This window comes from Euleptes europaea, chromosome 7, assembly GCF_029931775.1.
Source record: "Euleptes europaea isolate rEulEur1 chromosome 7, rEulEur1.hap1, whole genome shotgun sequence".
Lineage (NCBI taxonomy): Eukaryota > Metazoa > Chordata > Lepidosauria > Squamata > Sphaerodactylidae > Euleptes > Euleptes europaea.
In genome coordinates this window covers 2,486,397-2,505,115 of record NC_079318.1, presented here as the reverse complement: position 1 = coordinate 2,505,115, position 18,719 = coordinate 2,486,397, and the positions used below count along the sequence as shown (strand labels likewise).

The 18,719-nt window shown below is 42.8% G+C and overlaps 1 protein-coding gene across 1 annotated transcript in view; it reads left to right on the top strand.

Annotated features, from left to right (window-relative positions):
- Positions 1-18,719, top strand: part of NHSL1 (NHS like 1) — a 154,788-nt gene that overhangs the window by 63,775 nt on the left and 72,294 nt on the right. Inside the window, exon 2 of the mRNA XM_056852540.1 lies at positions 17,140-17,292. Within this exon, the coding sequence (XP_056708518.1) occupies positions 17,140-17,292 (153 nt within the window). The remainder of the gene's footprint in view (positions 1-17,139; positions 17,293-18,719) is intronic.

Sequence of the window (18,719 nt, the reverse complement as noted above, 5' to 3'; positions counted from 1 at the left end):
AGACTGGAGCTGGCTCCGGCTACCTGCGCCACCCCCGGCCCTGCCCTCAGAGAAGGAGTACCGCCGGGGCAACCTCCACCCTCGCTTCTCACCCAGAACTGCTGCTGCTTGCGCCGCCTGGCCAACTTCCCGGAGCCTGCAGTAAGTAGGTGATCCTGAGGTAACACGGCGTCGTCGCCTTGCTTTCCCACCGTCGCAGGGATTCCTCCCCTGGTACGATTGCCAAAGATAGGACTTTTTGGAGGACTTTGATTCATAGGCACTTAACACACACACACACACACACACACAATTGCCAACCGACCTCCACTCTACACAGATCAGTTCCCCTGGAGAAAATGGCAGCTTTGGAGGGTGGACTCTATGGCATTATACCCTGCTGAAATCCCTCCCCAAACTCCGCTGTCCCCCAGATCTCCAGGAATTTCCCGGCCTGGAGTTAGCAACCATATCCCCAGGGCATACTCCTTACAAGCACAGTGCGTTTTTCCCAGGAGAAAACTGTTCCTTCAGACACACAGGGCATTTGTGTGTCACTCACCCGAGCGAGGGCTTCTGCAGGCCCACCCTGCAAAAGGACAAAATCAACAACTGCTACGGTTGCCAACCTCCACGTAGTAGCTGGAGATCTCTTGTTAATGTATGAGTTGTTTTTTCTAAAGTAAAACCTCAGTATTCAGGTTAAATTGCCGTGTTGGCACTTTGTGATAAATAAGTGGGTTTTGGGTTGCAGTTTGGGCACTTGGTCTCTAAAAGGTTTGCCATCACTGCTCTAGAATATCTGGCGCATTATCTCGCCCCTCCGACACATGCCAGAGTTTATTTCCTGCCCAAATTGGTACATGACAGAAGTAGGAAGAATGCTTCTTCCCTCAGTTGTCTCTTCCCCAACGTGGAGATCAGGGACAAGCAGCCTCTGCCTAAACTATCTTACGCTGGGTAGTCAGGGCAATCCAATTAGCTTATTCCACTTCAAAGGTCAATTGCCCTTTGCTCCTTAGAGCTCACTGTGCCAGCTCTCAGTCTTCCTCTGCAGCGTTCCTGGATAACATTCCCTTGGGCAGCATGTGCAAGGCATACCTGGTCTTGTCCATCGACATTCATCAAACATTATGCAGTCGATGTTGACTCTTATCATGGTTGTGGGATGCAGCTGTGGGGAAAGTGGTTCTTCAGTCATTATTTCGCTGAGAATCCCATGCCCACCTCCTGTAGTAGGTGAACTTACTATTCTCCCACATGGGACTGTGCGGAAGCCACAAAGATGAAAACAGGGTTTCGCTTACTTGTAAATGTTGTTCATCGAGTGGTCTTCTGTGCAGGCACGCATCCCTCTCTCGTTTCCTGCTGTGGGATCCTCTACCACAGGGTCCTGCCCCATGGCAGCGAAGGCAGGACTGAGGGAAGGAGCATTCTCTTCACCTCTGTCGCATACCAGTTTAGGCAGGAAAGGAGGTCCAGTGTGCATGGGAAGGGAGGGGGAGTGCCCCAGATATTCTAGAGAGATTTAGAAAAGCTTTGGAGCTGAGCTCCGTGGCAGGCCTGCGGCAAGGGTGGTCCCACGTGTGCCTGCACAGAAGACCACTCGATGAACGTACATGCAACACTGTTTTCTTGGTCCCCTGCCCTTCATGTCCAATCAGATCAGTGGAAGAAAAGTGACCTAAAATTCTGAGAGAAATAATTATTAACATTGTTATCAAAGAGGTCATTTCAAGTGGTACTTAAGGAGGCAGTGATAATCCCTTCAAAATTAAGCTATTAATGAAATTTTGTATCATCCCTTTGTTGCTGCACAACTCTAGGCTTAGATTAGGTACCATAATTTTTTAGGCTGTTAAGACTTCTAATGTGGTTTGCAGACTGGTTTGGGGGTCAGAGACAGCTTTGGACGACCTGCTGGATAAGATCCAACAAGGTTATATGTCGTTTGTTAATCTTATTAGCCCTTGGCAGCTTTTGATACTGGACCAATAAGCATTGATATAATTATTATAGAATGAAATTGGAAGTTGGGGGATGACTCTGTTGGAAACAATTTTTGTCTGATTTATAAAATGTTGCATAGGAGAATTTTAAAGCTCCTTCCGTGTGGAACCCCAGGACCCTTCTTGCTTTGTTTGGTTTTGTTTGGTCGGGATTCAGTGACCCTCAGCACACCAATAATATACGACTATAGTTTTCATTATCTTCTACGAGGAAGAACTAAATATAGACATAAAGGAAGCAGTGTAATCTGAAGCTGTTCAACCTGGGATAGCTGGAATTCGTCACGTTTTAGCCATTTAGGGTATATTCTGCTTCCAATAGAAAACTGCCCTCATACTTGATATTTCTGGGTGGGGAGACTGTGTTAACCAGTCTTTCATAGTTATTCAACTCTGTTTTGGGAAGAGTTCTTTGGAAGTAGGCCCTAACCATCATACCAAGTTCAATAATGAACATCATATTATTTGTGGAGCAACCCTTTAGGAATGTCATAAAGTTTCAGCAGGAGTGGAAAGCAGAAATTCAGCCTTTGAGTTTGAGGTACGAAGGCGTGATTGTATGGTGCTGTGTTCAAGCAACTGCACTGAAATTGTTTCTAGGTGCAGTTTCATTACTGCCTCAAAAGCCCGTAACAGTCTGGGACCTGATACACTCCTCTCATAGAAGCATGTGTCTGCTCTTGAAAACATGCGGTGAGGCAAGGATTTATTAGGATTTATTCTATGCAGGAAATAGTTGATCGGGATCTTGGGAGCTTTCTTTGTTGTGTTTATCACTTGGGGTACCATTGAGCTACTGAAATCCATCTGAACCCAATCTGGTTTTTGAAAGTATTTATGTTTTTTAATTTAGATATTAGTCAGCATTTGCATGGAAACCTTGTTTATTTTATTTCTGTATTCCTCAAAAGATGAAAACACAGGGAGAAAGAACTTAATTTACCCAGCCACATTGTTCGGCAGGTTATGACAGGTAATATGAGATGGAATAAAGTGTTTGGAATAGGATTTTTAAAAAGGGCTTGACGGTGAGTTTTCTGGAAGAACCTTTCTTAAAACTCTGTTGTGCAGATGGCTCTGTAGACTTGTTTCCCTAGTGGGAAAACGCATACCTGATTCTCATTTTCTGAACATCTTTATTTCAAATAATCCAATGACCCAACAGTCCTGGACAACATAAATCATTCTAATTCCACCCCCTAATTCCACCCTCACATTAAAGCCACTGCAGCCAAGAATTCTTCAAATCTTACTGTAGAGATTGAGCAATTCCTAGAGTATTGAAGAAGAAAAAGAAGAAGAGGAGGAGTTGGAGTTGGTTTTGATACCCCTATTTTTTCCCTGCATTTAAGGAGTCTCAAACCAGCTTACAATCATCTTCCCTTTCTCTCCCCACTACAGACACCTTATGAGGTAGGTGAGGCTGTGAGAGTTCTGAAAGAACTGTGACTGGCCCAAGGTCACCCAGCAGGCTTCATGTGGAGGAGCAGGGAATCAAACCTGGTTCTCCAGATTAGAGTCCACCACTCTTAACCACTACACCATGCTGGGTGTTGTGATGTCCCTTCTGGATACAACCAGAACACAACACTCTAATGTCACTCTGTCCCATATTTTTGCTCCCACTGGAGCAAAGAGGCCAGCTGGCAACCTACCTCCTTATTTTCTCAATTTGTCATGTATGCCAGTAAATGCTTGTGTGCTAGTAAATGAATAATATGTGAACCAGAAAGAGTACCAAAACAAACAGAATTGATTTCCATAATTGTTACTCTACCTGCCCCTTGCCTTCACCACAATATTCTCAGTGTAATAACTAGTTCACGCTAATGTGTTTTCTCAGAATGTATGTAGAGAAAATAAACAGTACTTTTTAATGTGAGCAAGTGGTGGGGCAGAATCCGAATTTGGGAAGTTCAAAGACCAGATTTCACGGTCCACTCTGTTCATCTCTTCCAGATCTTAACCGGAACCTCTTGGGGTTCTTGCCAATCTGAAATGGATTTATTTTTCTTGATGTTCCTACTGCCCTTTCCCATTAGTACACTTTCCAATTTGAGGGGGATAATGAGGGATCCATTGTCATGGTAAACCTTACACTTCCGGCTGCCATGGGATATGTGTAACAGTATTCATGGTCACTAGAAATCATGAGCAATGAAGTTTCTATGGCTCCCCATGATCCTAGATATGCATGGTGTCAAGGGCCTGATGGCCTGTTTATAAGAATGGAACTATCTCTGTTGTTCTAAAGGAGTGTATGAACAAGGAGGGTTATTAGCAAATCAAACATAGCAAAGAGATCTCTTGTATTGGTTAGCAAAGGAGAGTTCTGGGCCCGTCTGGACCTAACGAAGTTCCTGCCCGTGGTATGAAAGTGAGAAGGCTATGTGTATAGACAACTATCAGGCTTTGGGCAACTGTGTCAAGCTTTCCAGGACATGTTATCTGTCCCCAGTGGAGCCTTCCCTGAGGTATTGGTTGCCCAGACAAACCATTTCATCTTAATTACAGATAAAAGGAGGATTGTAGGAAGGAATCTGTCACCCTAGGGCCAGCGAGGAGCTGGCCTAGTTTTAAATTGGATTAATTTTGAATGTCCAGTCGATGTTCTCCAAATCAGTTTGATGTAATGGACTGATTCAGAATCAGACTGTTCAGCCATCAGAACTTGTCCAGCGTTATCAATGTACTGTAAAGGTTTGGAATTATAAAATGTGTGTGTGTGTGTGCAAAAGAGAGAGGGAGAACTGAATGAATGTATCTTAACAGGTATTGAATGTAGTGGCAAATTAAACATTCATAGTATCTAAATAATTTTCAGGGTGTTTTTTTACTACTAGCCTTGGGCATCAGTGGTTCAGTTTTGTCCTGCCTTATCCTAAAGCTGTGAAACATCCAGAATAGGAGGTTCTTACAGATATTTGTAACCCTTGCATAACCCTGTGCCTGGTTTTCATGGTGATCATGATAGCCCTTTCTAAATGGTAGGGAGAGAGACTGTGTAGAACGTAGGAAAAAATAATAGTCACGCTTTATTATGTTTTGCATAAACAGGATTACTGCAGTAAGATCTCTGTTTCCCCCTCTCTGTTCTTTATGCTGCATTATGTTACGCCCCGTCCCCCTCATCGTTCCCCTTGCCTCCTTCCCAGAGAGTTCTAATCTCCTGTGTGGACCATTAGAGAGCTACCACTATTTTGTACAAAGTGGTTTCCTACTCAATAATACTTACAAAACCCCACTGTATGGATATTTTCCCCTGTGGATAAAGATAGAAGTCTTTTCTTTTACAGCTGTTAAGAAAAAAAACATTTACAGTTTTTCCCCCTGGCTCTCTGCTTTAAATTATTATCACTTCTAAGTAGCTGGAGAAGGTATCAAGGTGCACGAAGGCTGAGATTGCCTGGTTGAAAGAGAGCATTGTGAGAGACTTGAGTTCGAGATGGGAGGGGGGGCAGCTGAATTCATTGCCTCTTGGGGCTGCCTTTGTGGTGGGAACTCACTTTTGTTCTCAAGAAAAATACCTTGGCTGGTTTGAAAAAATGGACAGAATGCCTCATAATTTGTACAGTATTTATCTTTGCTCCTTATAGAAGAACACTTTTGAAACCTCTCAGTAAGAAAGGTTGATCAGATACTAAGTGGCAGGACTTGATGGCTTTTTCATACTTTTTTGATAGTTGCTTATTTCAAGATTAATGAGTGTAGGTTAGACTAATTTCCCTTCATTAGATCTTTTTTATCTAAAAAAACAAATCAACAGAAGTCGGCAACCCCTTCATCAGAGGAAAGTCTTACTGTTTGCTTGAATCAGGCCCTAAAAGAGAGTGTCCTTTTAGAACAGAAATAGCAAGTGTAGTCTGCTAGATTGTGATAGCTCTTTGGCAGTGAGGGAATCAAACATTAAACTTTAAAATGACATGCATTCAGTTACCATTACCAGAGCAGTTGTTAGTGTTGGACTTGGATATGGGAGACCTGGGTTCGAATCCGCACTCTGGCGTGGAAGCTGCCAACTTTGGCCCACTCAGCCTAACCTGTCTCAGAGAGTTATTTGCAAGGATGTGACGCAGGAGGGGTCTTTGGGTCCTTATTGGGGAGAAAAGTGGGGTATAAATGAACTGTTTATTTTATATCACTGTAAAATGTTTACACGAGTCTTGAAGAATTATTTCTTGATGAGGCATTATTCCTTTTTTTGCATGCAGTCTTCAAGACTATGTGTGCTTCCTGCTCTGAAAAGGCAGAGCAGACCAAACACCATATTTGTGGGTTTTGCGGTGGCCCAATTAAATCTGCTAAACTTCTACCAGCAAATGAGATGCTATGGGACATATGTAACTCTGTGGTGAAGTAGGTGTTGCCACCTGCCTGAGTGGACATCCTGGGGCTGCTCTCAACCCCTTACCCAGAGGAGGAGGCTGTGAAAGGGGCCGTCCTCCAGCAGCAGAGGGAGAGTGAGGGAGAAACAGCAACTTGTCTGACCCCACGCTTGATGGCCAGCTGGCAGGGTTAACTGGTCAGCTCCTGGTGCCAAGCTGGGCAATGTACCATCTTCTGCACCTGGGGGGAGTCCAAACCAAGGCGGGTGGGTGAAATCTAGCTTGGTAGAGGTGGCTCTGTAAGTGGTGGAGGGTTCTAAGTGGCCTTGAGAAGGCAGCTAGCAGGAAGAAACAGAGAAAGCAGAGGATATAAACGAGTGGGAAAGAACATGGGATTGAGCTGAAGAGGGGGTAGAGGCTAGCTCTTTGAAGGAGGAGGAAGGAGGTTGGTGTAAGCAAGAAGGAGATGGGAATGAAAAGGAACAGCCAGCTAGAAGGAAGGAAAAGATAAGTGTGGGAAGAAGGAAAGGCCCCCAGTCCTGAAGGGGAGGCTGGGAGAAAGCTGTAACAGGTGAGCCAGGTGTTGCTAATTGTAAACCTTTAAATGTTTAAGTAATAAAAATGGTAATAGTTTCAATTATTGCTTTAAAAATGTATACCTCTATTGTCAGCATTTGTGAATTAAGGTGATCTATACACCATGTTGCCAATATGCTTGCTGTGGTGTACACTGGTGTATACATAGCAAATATGGTGTAGATCCACCCTTAAAGGATACACCTGTGGAAAGATATCGTGCAAGTACAAGTGTGTGGGTTTAATTTTTATTTGAACATATGTGCATTTTGAAGAGGCACACATGTATGGTGTGTTGTGTTCTAATGTTGTTGATCTGAACTAACTTCTTTACTTTGTATTTTCCCCTCTCCAAAATTATTTGGTTGGAGAACAGAGAGGCTTGGGATATTACCAGCATAAATGTGCTTGGCTTCAATAGCAAATCTGCAGCCTTCAGGAACTTTAGAAAGTTGCATGGTGCTAGTACAGTGTGTTTATTTGGTTAAGCAGTGGCTGAACCTTGGAACGCTCTTTTATCAACTGTAGAATACTGATAAAGTGTAAGTCCAAATCCAGCAATTATGAATTAGTTTTTAATTTCAGAATTTGTAGAACTGGACTGTTTGATTAATACTGAATAAATCATACAGGACTATTCAGTCTCTCTCTACCTCATACTGCTTCTTAACTTATTCGTTTTAAGCAGATTACTTAAATATAAACAACTAGACCACAGCTGCGAAAATCAATCACAAGCACATAAAATTTCCCAATGGAAAGAGTGATAGCTCTACCATTTGTTTATTTATTTGTTTGTTTATTTTGCTGTCAAGGCACAGCTGATTTATGGCAGCCCTGTAGGATTTTCAAGGCAAGAGATGTTTGGAGGTGGCTTGCCATTGCCTGTCTCCCTGTCACAGCCCTGACATTTCTTGGAGGTCTCCCATCCAAATTCTAGCCAGGGTCAGGGCTGAGAGTGTGTGACTGGCCCAAGGTCACCCAACAAGTTTCCATGGCGTGAGTAGGGATTTGATCCTGGGTTTCCCAAGCCTAGTCTAACATCTTAACCACTATACCACTCTGGCTCTCTACACCATGCTGGCTCTCTACTGTTATCTTCTAATAAAAGAGGTAATGTCTACATATGAGCTATATTTTGGAGCAAAGGTTTCTGTGTGTGTGTGTAAAGTGCCGTCAAGTTGCAGCCGACTTATGGCGACCCCTTTTGGGGTTTTCATGGCAAGAGACTAACAGAGGTGGTTTTCCAGTGCCTTCCTCTGCACAGCAACCCTGGTATTCCTTGGTGGTTTCCCATCCAAATACTAACCAGGGCTGACCCTGCTTAGCTTCTGAGATCTGATGAGATCAGGCTAGCCTGGGCCATCCAGGTTTCTAGCCTTAGAAAAATGGTTATATTCAAAAGTCTCATGATACAGAGTGTCTGCACTATCTGCACTGCAGCCACATACTCTATCAGAGTATGTTATTTTAAGATACCTCCCTTGCAAAACTCTAGATAGTGAGGAATTTAGGCATGCCAACTTAAAGGCACGCCTATACTGAGGAACAGTCAAATATGAACAGTAGTCAGGAAGCTGGCCAGAAGGAAGAATATCGACAAATTGAGTAGAACATACATGTTGTGTACTGTTTTACTGTTGTTTACTGATTGTACTGTTGTAACCATACCTAAATACACATTCCTTAGTCTTGCTCTTAGCTTCCTGTCTGGTGGAGTCCAAGGAAAGATTGAGGAGCTGAAGTTGTTGCTCTACATGTTTTTCCCAATGGGAAACATAACAATCCTCTCTGATCCTCTCTAGGTAGCCCTCTTAGGTGTTGGAATGTATAATTTGACTGTTATTAAAATTAGTGCAAAGTCATTTATAAAAAGATTGAAAAGATAGGGGGCCAGTACACACCCACATTTCGATTAGTAGCAATCTCAGTTGTTAGCTCACCTTGAGGGCCACATCGAACTTGGCAGCTTATGGAGAGATGAAATTTCTGAATGAGAAAAAGCAATCTCTTTATCAACTGAGGTCTTATTCAGTTTCTTCCAGAGAAGTTTTCTTGGAATAGAGTTGAAAGCACCCTTTAAGTCAAGGAAAGCTGCAAAGAGTTTCTTCCCTCCAGAACCGCCCTGTTTCTCAACTGGGTGGGCTGGAGTAACACAGTGATTTAAAGTAGCACAAAACCCAATCAGCATAAAACCCAATCTGTTCCCCACCCAGGGTTTTGTTATCATTCATCCATGAGGAGGGCTTATCTCATAGATGTCTTGTATATAATTTACCAGTAATGGTCAGAAGGCTAATAGGATGGTAGTTATCTGTCAGATGCCCAATAAAGGTGGTAGTGATGATTATGATAATTTTATATTTAAGAGAAACAGCTTTCAGCCAAGCCCAAGCTTCAAGAGATGATTGTCCCAATTTGGCTCGGAGGGCTACCCCCACTACACAATTCATAATTCCGGAGATGGTACATAGGAATTTAAGAAGGAATTAATTAAAGGACTCCCCTATTTTATCAATCCAGATACCAGCCCCATATAAACTTTGCACAGCCACCTTGGTGTTGAGGAGTTTAATGGCATCTGGGATATACTGAGCCCAGATGAATAAAAGAAATGACAAATAATATTTGTTGCCACTATAGCCAATCTTTTAACATGAGCAGTTTGCACTGACCAAGTTAATCTCTGGTCAAACCAAAACACCTTGGTATTTAAAATAGGGGACCTACTCAGTATTATTCACAAAAGTTTGCTACTTATGGTATACATGAGATTTTTTACCAAAAACAATGACCTTGGATTTTTGATACTTAACTATCAGGCATTCTTCTAGACTGTAAGAGACAAAAGCCTTTATCAGACAGGACAGTCCTGAGAATGTGAGACTGGCCCAAAGTCACCCAATAAGCTTCCATGGCACAGTGGGGATTTGAACCTGGGTCTCCCAGATTCCAGCCTGATGCTGTAACCCAGGGGTGTCCAACTCAATTGTTACGAGGGCCAGATATGACATATATGTCACTTGGTTGGGCCGAGCCATGCCTTGCCAGCCCAGATCAAGAATGGGGGCGGGGGCTGCTTTGGCTGGCTTGTGGGCCAGATAAGAGCTCTCAAGGGGCTGAATCCCGCCCTCGGGCCTTATGTTTGACACCTCTGCTCTAACCACTATACAACACTGGCTGTCACTGACCTTCACCGTTGCCAGAAAATCTCAATGTTAAGAGGTCATTCATATTCATAAATATTCTATTTCTTATCTGTTGAAGTGTTTTTTAAAAATTAGATGATTAAGCATAATCATTTCCCAGAATAATGTTTTTTGTAGTCTTTTCAAATGGATATTCTTCCTCTGGAGTCTGTGTAATTTAATGAAAAATATTTTCTATTGTTTCATAGCAAAAGACCTCTTGTGTGATTCGTATTGTCCCAGAGGACTGTCATGGAGCAGGTCAACTGGAAATATATTTGTAAAGAGGGTAGGTTATGGGGTGGAGGATGGGTAGAGGGCTTCCCTCAGTAACGCGACATAAAAGCAGCCACTGATACTTTCCCCCACTTTGGAAGTTTGTTACTTGTGAAAGTCATTAAAAGTAGCAACATTGTAGCAATTTTCACAAGAAGAGGAAGTAGTAGATCCATCTCATTACAAATGTAAGAAAAAAGATTATGTGATAGTGTCCCAAATCAAATGGGATTTGGTAGTGAGAACTGGATATAAATAATGGTACTGATGCTTCATCTGGCATAATTCTTTTTATTGTAATAATTTGATTGTGTTTCCTTTATCTTCCTCTTTTTTGTCTTCAGTCTCCTTTCCTACAGCCCTGGGACACTTTAAGGAAGTCACTGCCATTTATTTAATATCTTCTTGATAACAGACCGGGTCGCAGGACTGCTGAACAATTACGTAACTCTGTTCATAAGCCCGAACATCTCTTCATTATACTGTACATTGGAGTATAACTAAGGTCTGACTACATGTAAGATCTACCATGGGATCACCGTGGAGACTGGCCGCAGGGCTCTGGCACTGAGTTCCCTGTGGGAACTCAGTTTAGAAGCACTTCTGGGCAGGGTGTGCATTCAGATATATCTGAATGCACACCCTGCCCTGATTGGGTGTTTCGTGTCAGCTGACGAGGCAAAAGTTTAATTGTTTAATCTCAGAGTGTGAGATTGAAATTCTTTATTTACTCTTTGGTGGTCGTGTAATCTTGCTTATTTGTGCTGTTTTGCTGCATCTTCCAAAGGTGGGCTGGTGAGAGAGGCGTGTGACTGGATTTACGTTTTAAGTTTGGAATGCCAGTGAAGGCAGCCGGTGAAGTTGTGTGACTTTTGCAGTTAATGCCATCCTCTCTAGTCCCTCAGCTAAATTTATGTCATTGATTGCTGTTCAGAATTGCACGGGCTTTTTTCCCATTTGTACATATTGAACAGTTAGAGGAGTGCTCTTTTCAGAAGGGAACTACTAGTAAGAGAATGACCCAGGCTCTTTCAGATATTCTGTTACTGCTAAATAAAAGCGATTGAGGCTTTAAACGCCAAAGCTTAAAAATGGTTAGATCCTTCAGAATAATAAAAGATAAATGACAAATAGGACTAAATGTTGTCAAAGGCTTTCACGGTCAGAGTTCATTGGTTCTCGTAGGTTATCCGGGCTGTGTAACCGTGGTCTTGGTATTTTCTTTCCTGACGTTTCGCCAGCAGCTGTGGCCGACTCCTTCAGAGGAGTAACACTGAAGGACGGTGTCTCTCAGTGTCAAGTGTGTAGGAAGAGTAATATATAGTCAGAAAGGGGTTGGGTTTGAGCTGAATCATTGTCCTGCAAAAAGTAACAAAGGTAATGTGCTAACCATTGTCCTGTAAGTATCCAGATAATGTGCTAATATTATTTAATAATAACAAATAGGACTGTTTTATATTTCTCTTGTCGGAAACGTTTTTGTACTTGCTGTCTGTTCCAGGCACTTGTGATTGTCGGGCCATTTGCTGAGGCTTGAACTGTTTCTCAAGAGCATCTGCCTCTGTGTGTGCAACTACCCCAAAGGTTCAAACCCATGTTGGCCTCATTTGGGGCGGACTGGCTGGCCGGCTGGCCCCTGCTGTTGGTGTTTTTTTGGGGGGGAAGAGAATTCTTTTCAACATGAGGCCAAAGCGTTGCGGAGCTGTCTCTGAAAGGGGCCGGCTCTGACTTCTTGAGCCTCACCATTGTGCGGCAGGCATGCCCCGCTGAGCACACTGAAGCCCTGCTTAACATTTTCTCTCTCTGCAGAATTGTGAATCGCTTCGAATGGGATAAAGGGATGCTCATTTCTAGAAATAGCATAAATGTTTTATTTCAAAAGCTCTTCATTAACTACCCTAGGGAGGTTTTTGTTTTGTTTTAAGTTTCTAGGAGGGTGCATTTTCTGTGAAGCCGAATGGTCTTTGCTTAATTATTAAGCATTCCCCCCCTTTTGTCATGCCATTTCTAAACTTCCTTTGAACAAAGCAAACGAGTGACTGAATGAAAAACAGAGCGTGCAATCCACTTAGTTTTTCGTCAGTTTGTAGTTGACAAATAAGATGTGTGGAGATTTCTGTAGGCAAGACGACATCAAGAAACAAGCATGTTAGAAACCAACTAAGATGTACCGATTAAGAGGGGGAAAGGTGCAATTTGCACAAAAAGGCGAAACCTCTTCATAGCGCTATTGCGTAGTCGGCAGAGCATTACTGCAGCACTTGGAATGGGAAGGAGGGGCTGGGGGGGCGGGGACGGGTTTGGGAATACAGTAGTTGGAGAGTCTCACTGTCCCAGGCAGTTCAAATTCCATATCCTCACAATTAGCCTGGGAAAATATAACGCATGGGCATGAAAGCATCCACTGCTTCTTCTGCCCTGTAAAAAGATTCTATTAAAGCTTTGCCAGGGCAAAATTTCTTACAATTTTTCATCTTGGCTGTGGAGTACAACCTGGAATGGCAGACGAAACACAGAGGGGAACTGTTGATTTGCTGGAGGAGAGGCAGGGAGAGTCATGTATGAAGGAGCACTGAAGCAGAAATCTCCATCTTGCTTCCATGCAAACATGGACAAAGATTGGCTCTCCTCTTTCCACCCTTTCCTTGCCCGTTGTAATTGGCTGTTTGCAGTCAACCGCATTATGTTTCAGAAGGAAGCTTTCAGGTTCAAGGACTGTTAATGGCTTCTAATTGATAGGACATTAAGGACAAACTCAAAGTTACACAGAAAGAAGAAACAAAGGGGGCGTGAGCAGTAGAAAGGGGGAAGCACAAAGTTAGTAGGGTTTACAAGAACTGTTTGGAAGCGCTGGAAATTCGTTTTCCCACGTGAAATTCTTGCTTTCTATGGGATCCATACTGCAAGAACATAGACAAGCTACTCTGAAATGGTGGTGCTCATCAATACAAAGCTCAAATCCTTAATCAAATTTTTCAAGAAAAAGAGTAAGTAAATAAGGCTCCTCTCATTTCAGTTTTTAATTTGTACTTGGAATGCATTTAGATTTTATTGTGTGTGGAAAAGCTGCATCAAACTTACAGAAATGTTAAATGACTTGCTTTTATTTTTCCCAGGGCATAACTTGTTTAGTTTGTCACTTCATAATTATTAAAGGCAGTGGGCTTGGGCACCTGCTCTTCTGTTGTTGTTGTTCAAAACTTTTGGATTAGAGCCTTCTGATTTTCTTTGTCTGCCAGGGGCACCACTTGAAAGGTAGAATGAGGTTTTTTTTTTTTTTTTTTTTTTTTGCAATGCAGTATAGTACAGCTGAAATGTAATACTTGTACGTGCCAAGATGTTTACCCTAAAATCTTGGTCAATCCCCATCTGCATCAGTTGTTATGCAGAAACAGCTACAGACAGAAATCATAGTCTAGACTGATTTCTGTGTACTTAACCTTTTTGTACTGTGCCGGCAGAAACTTGTAGTTGGTGTTTGAGTAGTTCCAACGTGATTCTCCAATAGTTTTGGTTTACAGCAAAAAATTAATCTGAATTAATCATGTTAGCAACAGGCTTGTTCTTCTTTCCAACAATCAAACAAACAAACGTATTCTGCATTGAGCCCAAAACTGAATTTGGTATGTTAAGGTTCACGCTCTAGGCAGTAAGGGGGGAGGGGCACGGTAATAAAATACTGCCAAGCGGCATTTGTCAATTTCCCTATAAAAAGGGGTTTCCCCTCCTTTCTATTACCATTTAACATATCTGTCATTTTCTGTAAGACAAGATCGCTTCTCGGCCTTTTGGCTAAGATCAAGTGTGTAGTGTAAGACAAGAATGACTGATGTGATCAAGTAGTGGGTATAGTTTCTGTTCATTATCTTTTGGCTTTGACCTTTGATTTGGAAGGACAGAGAAGTCGGTCACGTACCGTTGTCAGCATTATCTGCCTTGCTGCATGATGTGTTTCTGGTTGTATCCAATATAATGAATTTAGATGTAAAAGAGGTCAGTAGCTTAATGCATGAGGGAATCTAAGGGCAAACTGATCATGTACATATACTTATGAAAGTGCTGGAATTATGGTTAAACAGGGGAAGGTTACCATGGTACCTATACAAATAAAAAGTAACTGAGAATGCAACAATAACAGATAAGCCGTGCAGTTTGTTAATTTGCTGTATCAAGACGCAAAACACCTTTATATGCTGCTGAATGTTTTCCCATCACCTTTATTCCTTTTGGCATTCAGTGTTTCTAAAGCAAAACAGCGCTGCAAGGGTGTGTGTTATTACTGTATGTACAGTAACAAGCAATGCAAGGCTTACTCGATATCCCAAATATATCTCATGCTGAGAGAGATTCAGCATTTGGTTAAGTTCCCCCACAGCGTGATGTAGTGGTTAAGAGCAGTGGTTTGGAGCGGTGGACTCTGATCTGGAGAACCGGGTTTGATTCCCCATTCCTCCGCATGAGCAGGGGAGGCTAATCTGGTGAACTGGATTTGTTTCCCCACTCCTCCTCATGAAACCAGCTGGGTGACCTTGGGCTAGTCACACACTCTCAGCCCCACCTACCTCACAGGGTGTCTGTTGTGGGGAAGGGAAGGTGATTGTAAGCCGGTCTGATTCTGCCTTAAGTGGTAGAGAAGGTCAGCATATAAAAACCAACTCTTCTTCTGCACCTGATCTCCAAGGCTGATGAAGTGGCTGGTTGTAGATGTTAGGATTTTGCAAAGTTGGGTATTTCTTTAGTGACAGGGAGAATTTATCTGTGTGGAACACTGAAGAGTCACGGTCTTGATATTAAACAACAGAAGAGATAAAGAAAATTCAAACAAGTCAACCGGTGTAAGCATACTCATTAAGCCAGTTCCATGGGATAGAAGTCTGCTTATGTGGCAAGGCGTAGGAGTGAGTCTGGGGCTTTCCCTAACTCCCCAATCATTCATGCCACAACTCCTACAGAAGCAGAGGTAGACTGGGAAGTTATGGCCTAGAAACAAGTTCAAACTCACTAATATCTGTGCCTCTGTGAACCAGCAGTGCAGGAGCCACTCAGCTCAGACGCAGCAGCACCAGCAGTGGGTGGAAGGGTTGCCCCCTTGCCTCCTCCTGCACTGCTGCCAACCAGCAGTTGTGCCAAATGAGGCAACGGACGGTCCAAGTGAAGCAGCCCCTGCTGTGCTTGTAAAGCTGCTGGGGCCTGGCTCTGCTTCCTCCTGGCTGCCAGTGGCCATCCAGGGCAGGGGCCCACTGGGAACATTCCCTGGCCAGTCCACCCTTCTGTAGGCCATTCAGTGTGGATGTATATAGATCTTATGGTGGTTTGGAGATGCAGCAGTATGTTATGAAACCTGTACGAGGGGGCTGCCAGACAGTATGTCATAAGGAGTTAAAAATAGATGACTTCCATGAAACCATGATGCCAATGTGGTGTAGTGGTTAAGAGTGGTGGTCTCTGGTCTGGAGAACTGGGTTTGATTACCTGCTCCTCCACATGAGCAGCAGACTCTAATCTGGAGAACCAGGTTTGATTCCACACTCGTCCATATGAAGCCTGTTGGCTGATATGTGGCCAGTCGCAGTTCTCTCAGAACTCTCTCAGCCTCACTTACCTCACAAGGTGCCTATTGTGGGCGGGGGGGGGGGGTTTAGAGGTGATAGTAAGCCACTTTGAGACTCTTTTTGGTAGAGAAAAGTGGGGTATAAAAACCAACTCTTCTTCCCCTAAAATACCCCCAGAAGGTCCATTCAGTGGTGTTCTGTTCCTGTACTTGATATATAATGATGCTTAATGGAGCCTGCATAATGCAGTGGTTAAGAGCGGTGGTTTGGAGCGGTGGACTCTGATCTGGAGAACTGGGATTGATTCCCCACTCCTCCACATGAGTGGTAGAGGCTAATCTGGTGAACTGGGTTGGTTCCCCCACTCCTCCACATGAAGCCAGCTGGGTGACCTTGGGCTAGTCACAGGTCTCTTAGAGCTCTTTCAGCCTCACCTACCTCACAGGGTATCTGTTGTGGAGAGGAGAAGGGAAGGTGATTGTAAGCCAGTTTGATTCTTCCTTAAGTGGTAGAGAAAGTCAGCATATAAAAACCAACTCTTCTTCTTCTTCTTATGGAAAACTGGGAGTGGAACTCATTGTATTTAGATTTAGAATCCACAGTATCCAAAAATCATGACCTGAGTAATCTCTTCTTATTTTTTGTCTTTTAAAATATGCCATTACCAGTGAGCAACTTGAGGTAGGAGGAAGGCCACAAATGAGTAGTAGTCCTGTTTGGCTGTTAGAAGCAGAGCTGATAGCCGCCAAGGGTGGCGGGGAGGGGCCTGGCTCTTACAGTGAGTCTGTGACTGAGTTTGCCATGTCCCGCGTCTGGCAGCTGAGGGCTGCAACTAACTCAATGATGGTGGCTAGCGTGTGGTATTTGGGGCTGGTGCCTATGCTTTTAAAAATATGTCGGTATACAGATACAGCTTCTGTGTTTCTCTTGCTGTTTGTTCTCTGTCTTGCCCACTGCTGGCAGTTGCTAGAAGGCTCTGATTTTATTCCACACAGAGTGTGGTGCCTCAGGGTATTTAAAGATTTAAAGTGCCTCAGGCTGAGGTCCTAGCAGCCAATCTGATAATGTATAGTAGCAACAGTGGTAGTTTATAGTTGGAGAATTGAAGATGGTGAGCTGATATGGTTCACATTTTTTTCTTCCACAAGCTGATTAGTTACTTCGACAGTTTTTGAAGAGCTGACACCACTTAGTTTAATCTCAACGTTTCACTCTCTGCCTTTGTGTTTTACAGCTGTCTCCAATCTAGATGAAGAGAGTAGATGGACGGTCCATTACACCGCCCCCTGGCATCAGCAGGAGAATGTGTTTCTACCTTCCACAAGGCCACCATGCGTGGAAGATCTGCACCGTCAAGCCAAGCTGAATCTGAAATCAGTACTAAGAGGTAGGATGTTGCCAGCAACATTATAGCTAAAACTCTGAGAATGCCACATGATCAGCAAAATACTAAGGATTTTTTTTTGTCATTTGTGAATAAGTAGCATTTTTTTTAAGTTGGGTTATTGATTTAGAAAATTTTACAAGCCACTTCTCCAGAGACCTATTCAAGGCAGCTCACGAAGCAAAACCATACAATAAAATAGTAAAACCAACAGCATAAAAACAAGCCATGAAACTAGGACATAAAAGCATAATAACACTATTCTGCAGCTGAAACTGAGTATTCATAAAACACTTCTCAGACTAGAAACACTAAAAAAGATGGAACAGCACCGTTTAAGCCTAGATCAAAAGAAATATTTTGGGCTTGCACCTCAAGAAAAGTAAGTCTGGCACTCAGTGAGTCTCACGTGGGAGGGCATTCCAAAGACAAATTGCCACCACTGAAAAAGCCCTGTCTCTTGTAGTCACCTCATCACTGCAGGCAGGGGCACAGCAAGCAGGGTTTGGAGAAGGATCTTAACTAGCAGACTGAAAAGTACAAGAGTCATTTATAGCCTAGAGGTAAGAACCAGCACCTGGAATTGTGCCCTGAAACAGATGACTAGCCAGTGCAGATCTTTCAGAACAGGGGTGATACAATCCCTAAATCCAGTCCCATTAGTAGCCCGAGTGCCACATTTTGGACCAATAAAGCTTCCAGACAAAGTTTTTAAAAGCTCTGCTTATTTCTCTTTGTTAGCTTAGGGACACTTTGTTAGCTTAGGGACAAAGTATGTATACATATACACATATACAAAGTTTGTATACCTATATACATAAATAAACCAATAAAACATGTAAGATAATTCTTCCTGCCTGCTGAGCTCATTTCAAAACTCTGTTGGATATATAATTCTGGGAGTGGGACAAAGTTAGCCGAGCTGCTTCTTACTGCTGCCCACAGATCCCCTTTAAAATTCTTCTTCTGGAGAGCAGGGAACCTTCATAAACACATCAGGAGCAGTCTGCAGTGAGAGGAAGGAAAAGGTAAAAACCATTTTCTGCTTTGCTAGTGGAGCTGGCATTTTGCTAGCAAAACTGCTGGTGAAATAATACAAATAAGGTATTATGAAATCCAGTTACCTACAGTTGTTGCCAGAAACAATTTAATAGAGCAACAACTATTTCCCTGTGATGTCTATCAAATTGCTATTTAGACGTTCAAAAGATATATCACAGAAATAAATGTTTAAATCTGGAAAGGCAAAAAGAAATCTGACATTCTTATCTTGAATTTGTTCTTGATATATAGGTCTTCCATCTTCTGTAAACTCTCCCAACGTAATATTTTTCCTCAATACAGGAGTAGAAATTTTTAATTGTTGGGAGCAAGAAAATCTTTATATCTGATTGTTACTCCTGTTGGTTAATGAGTCTCCTCCTGTATAT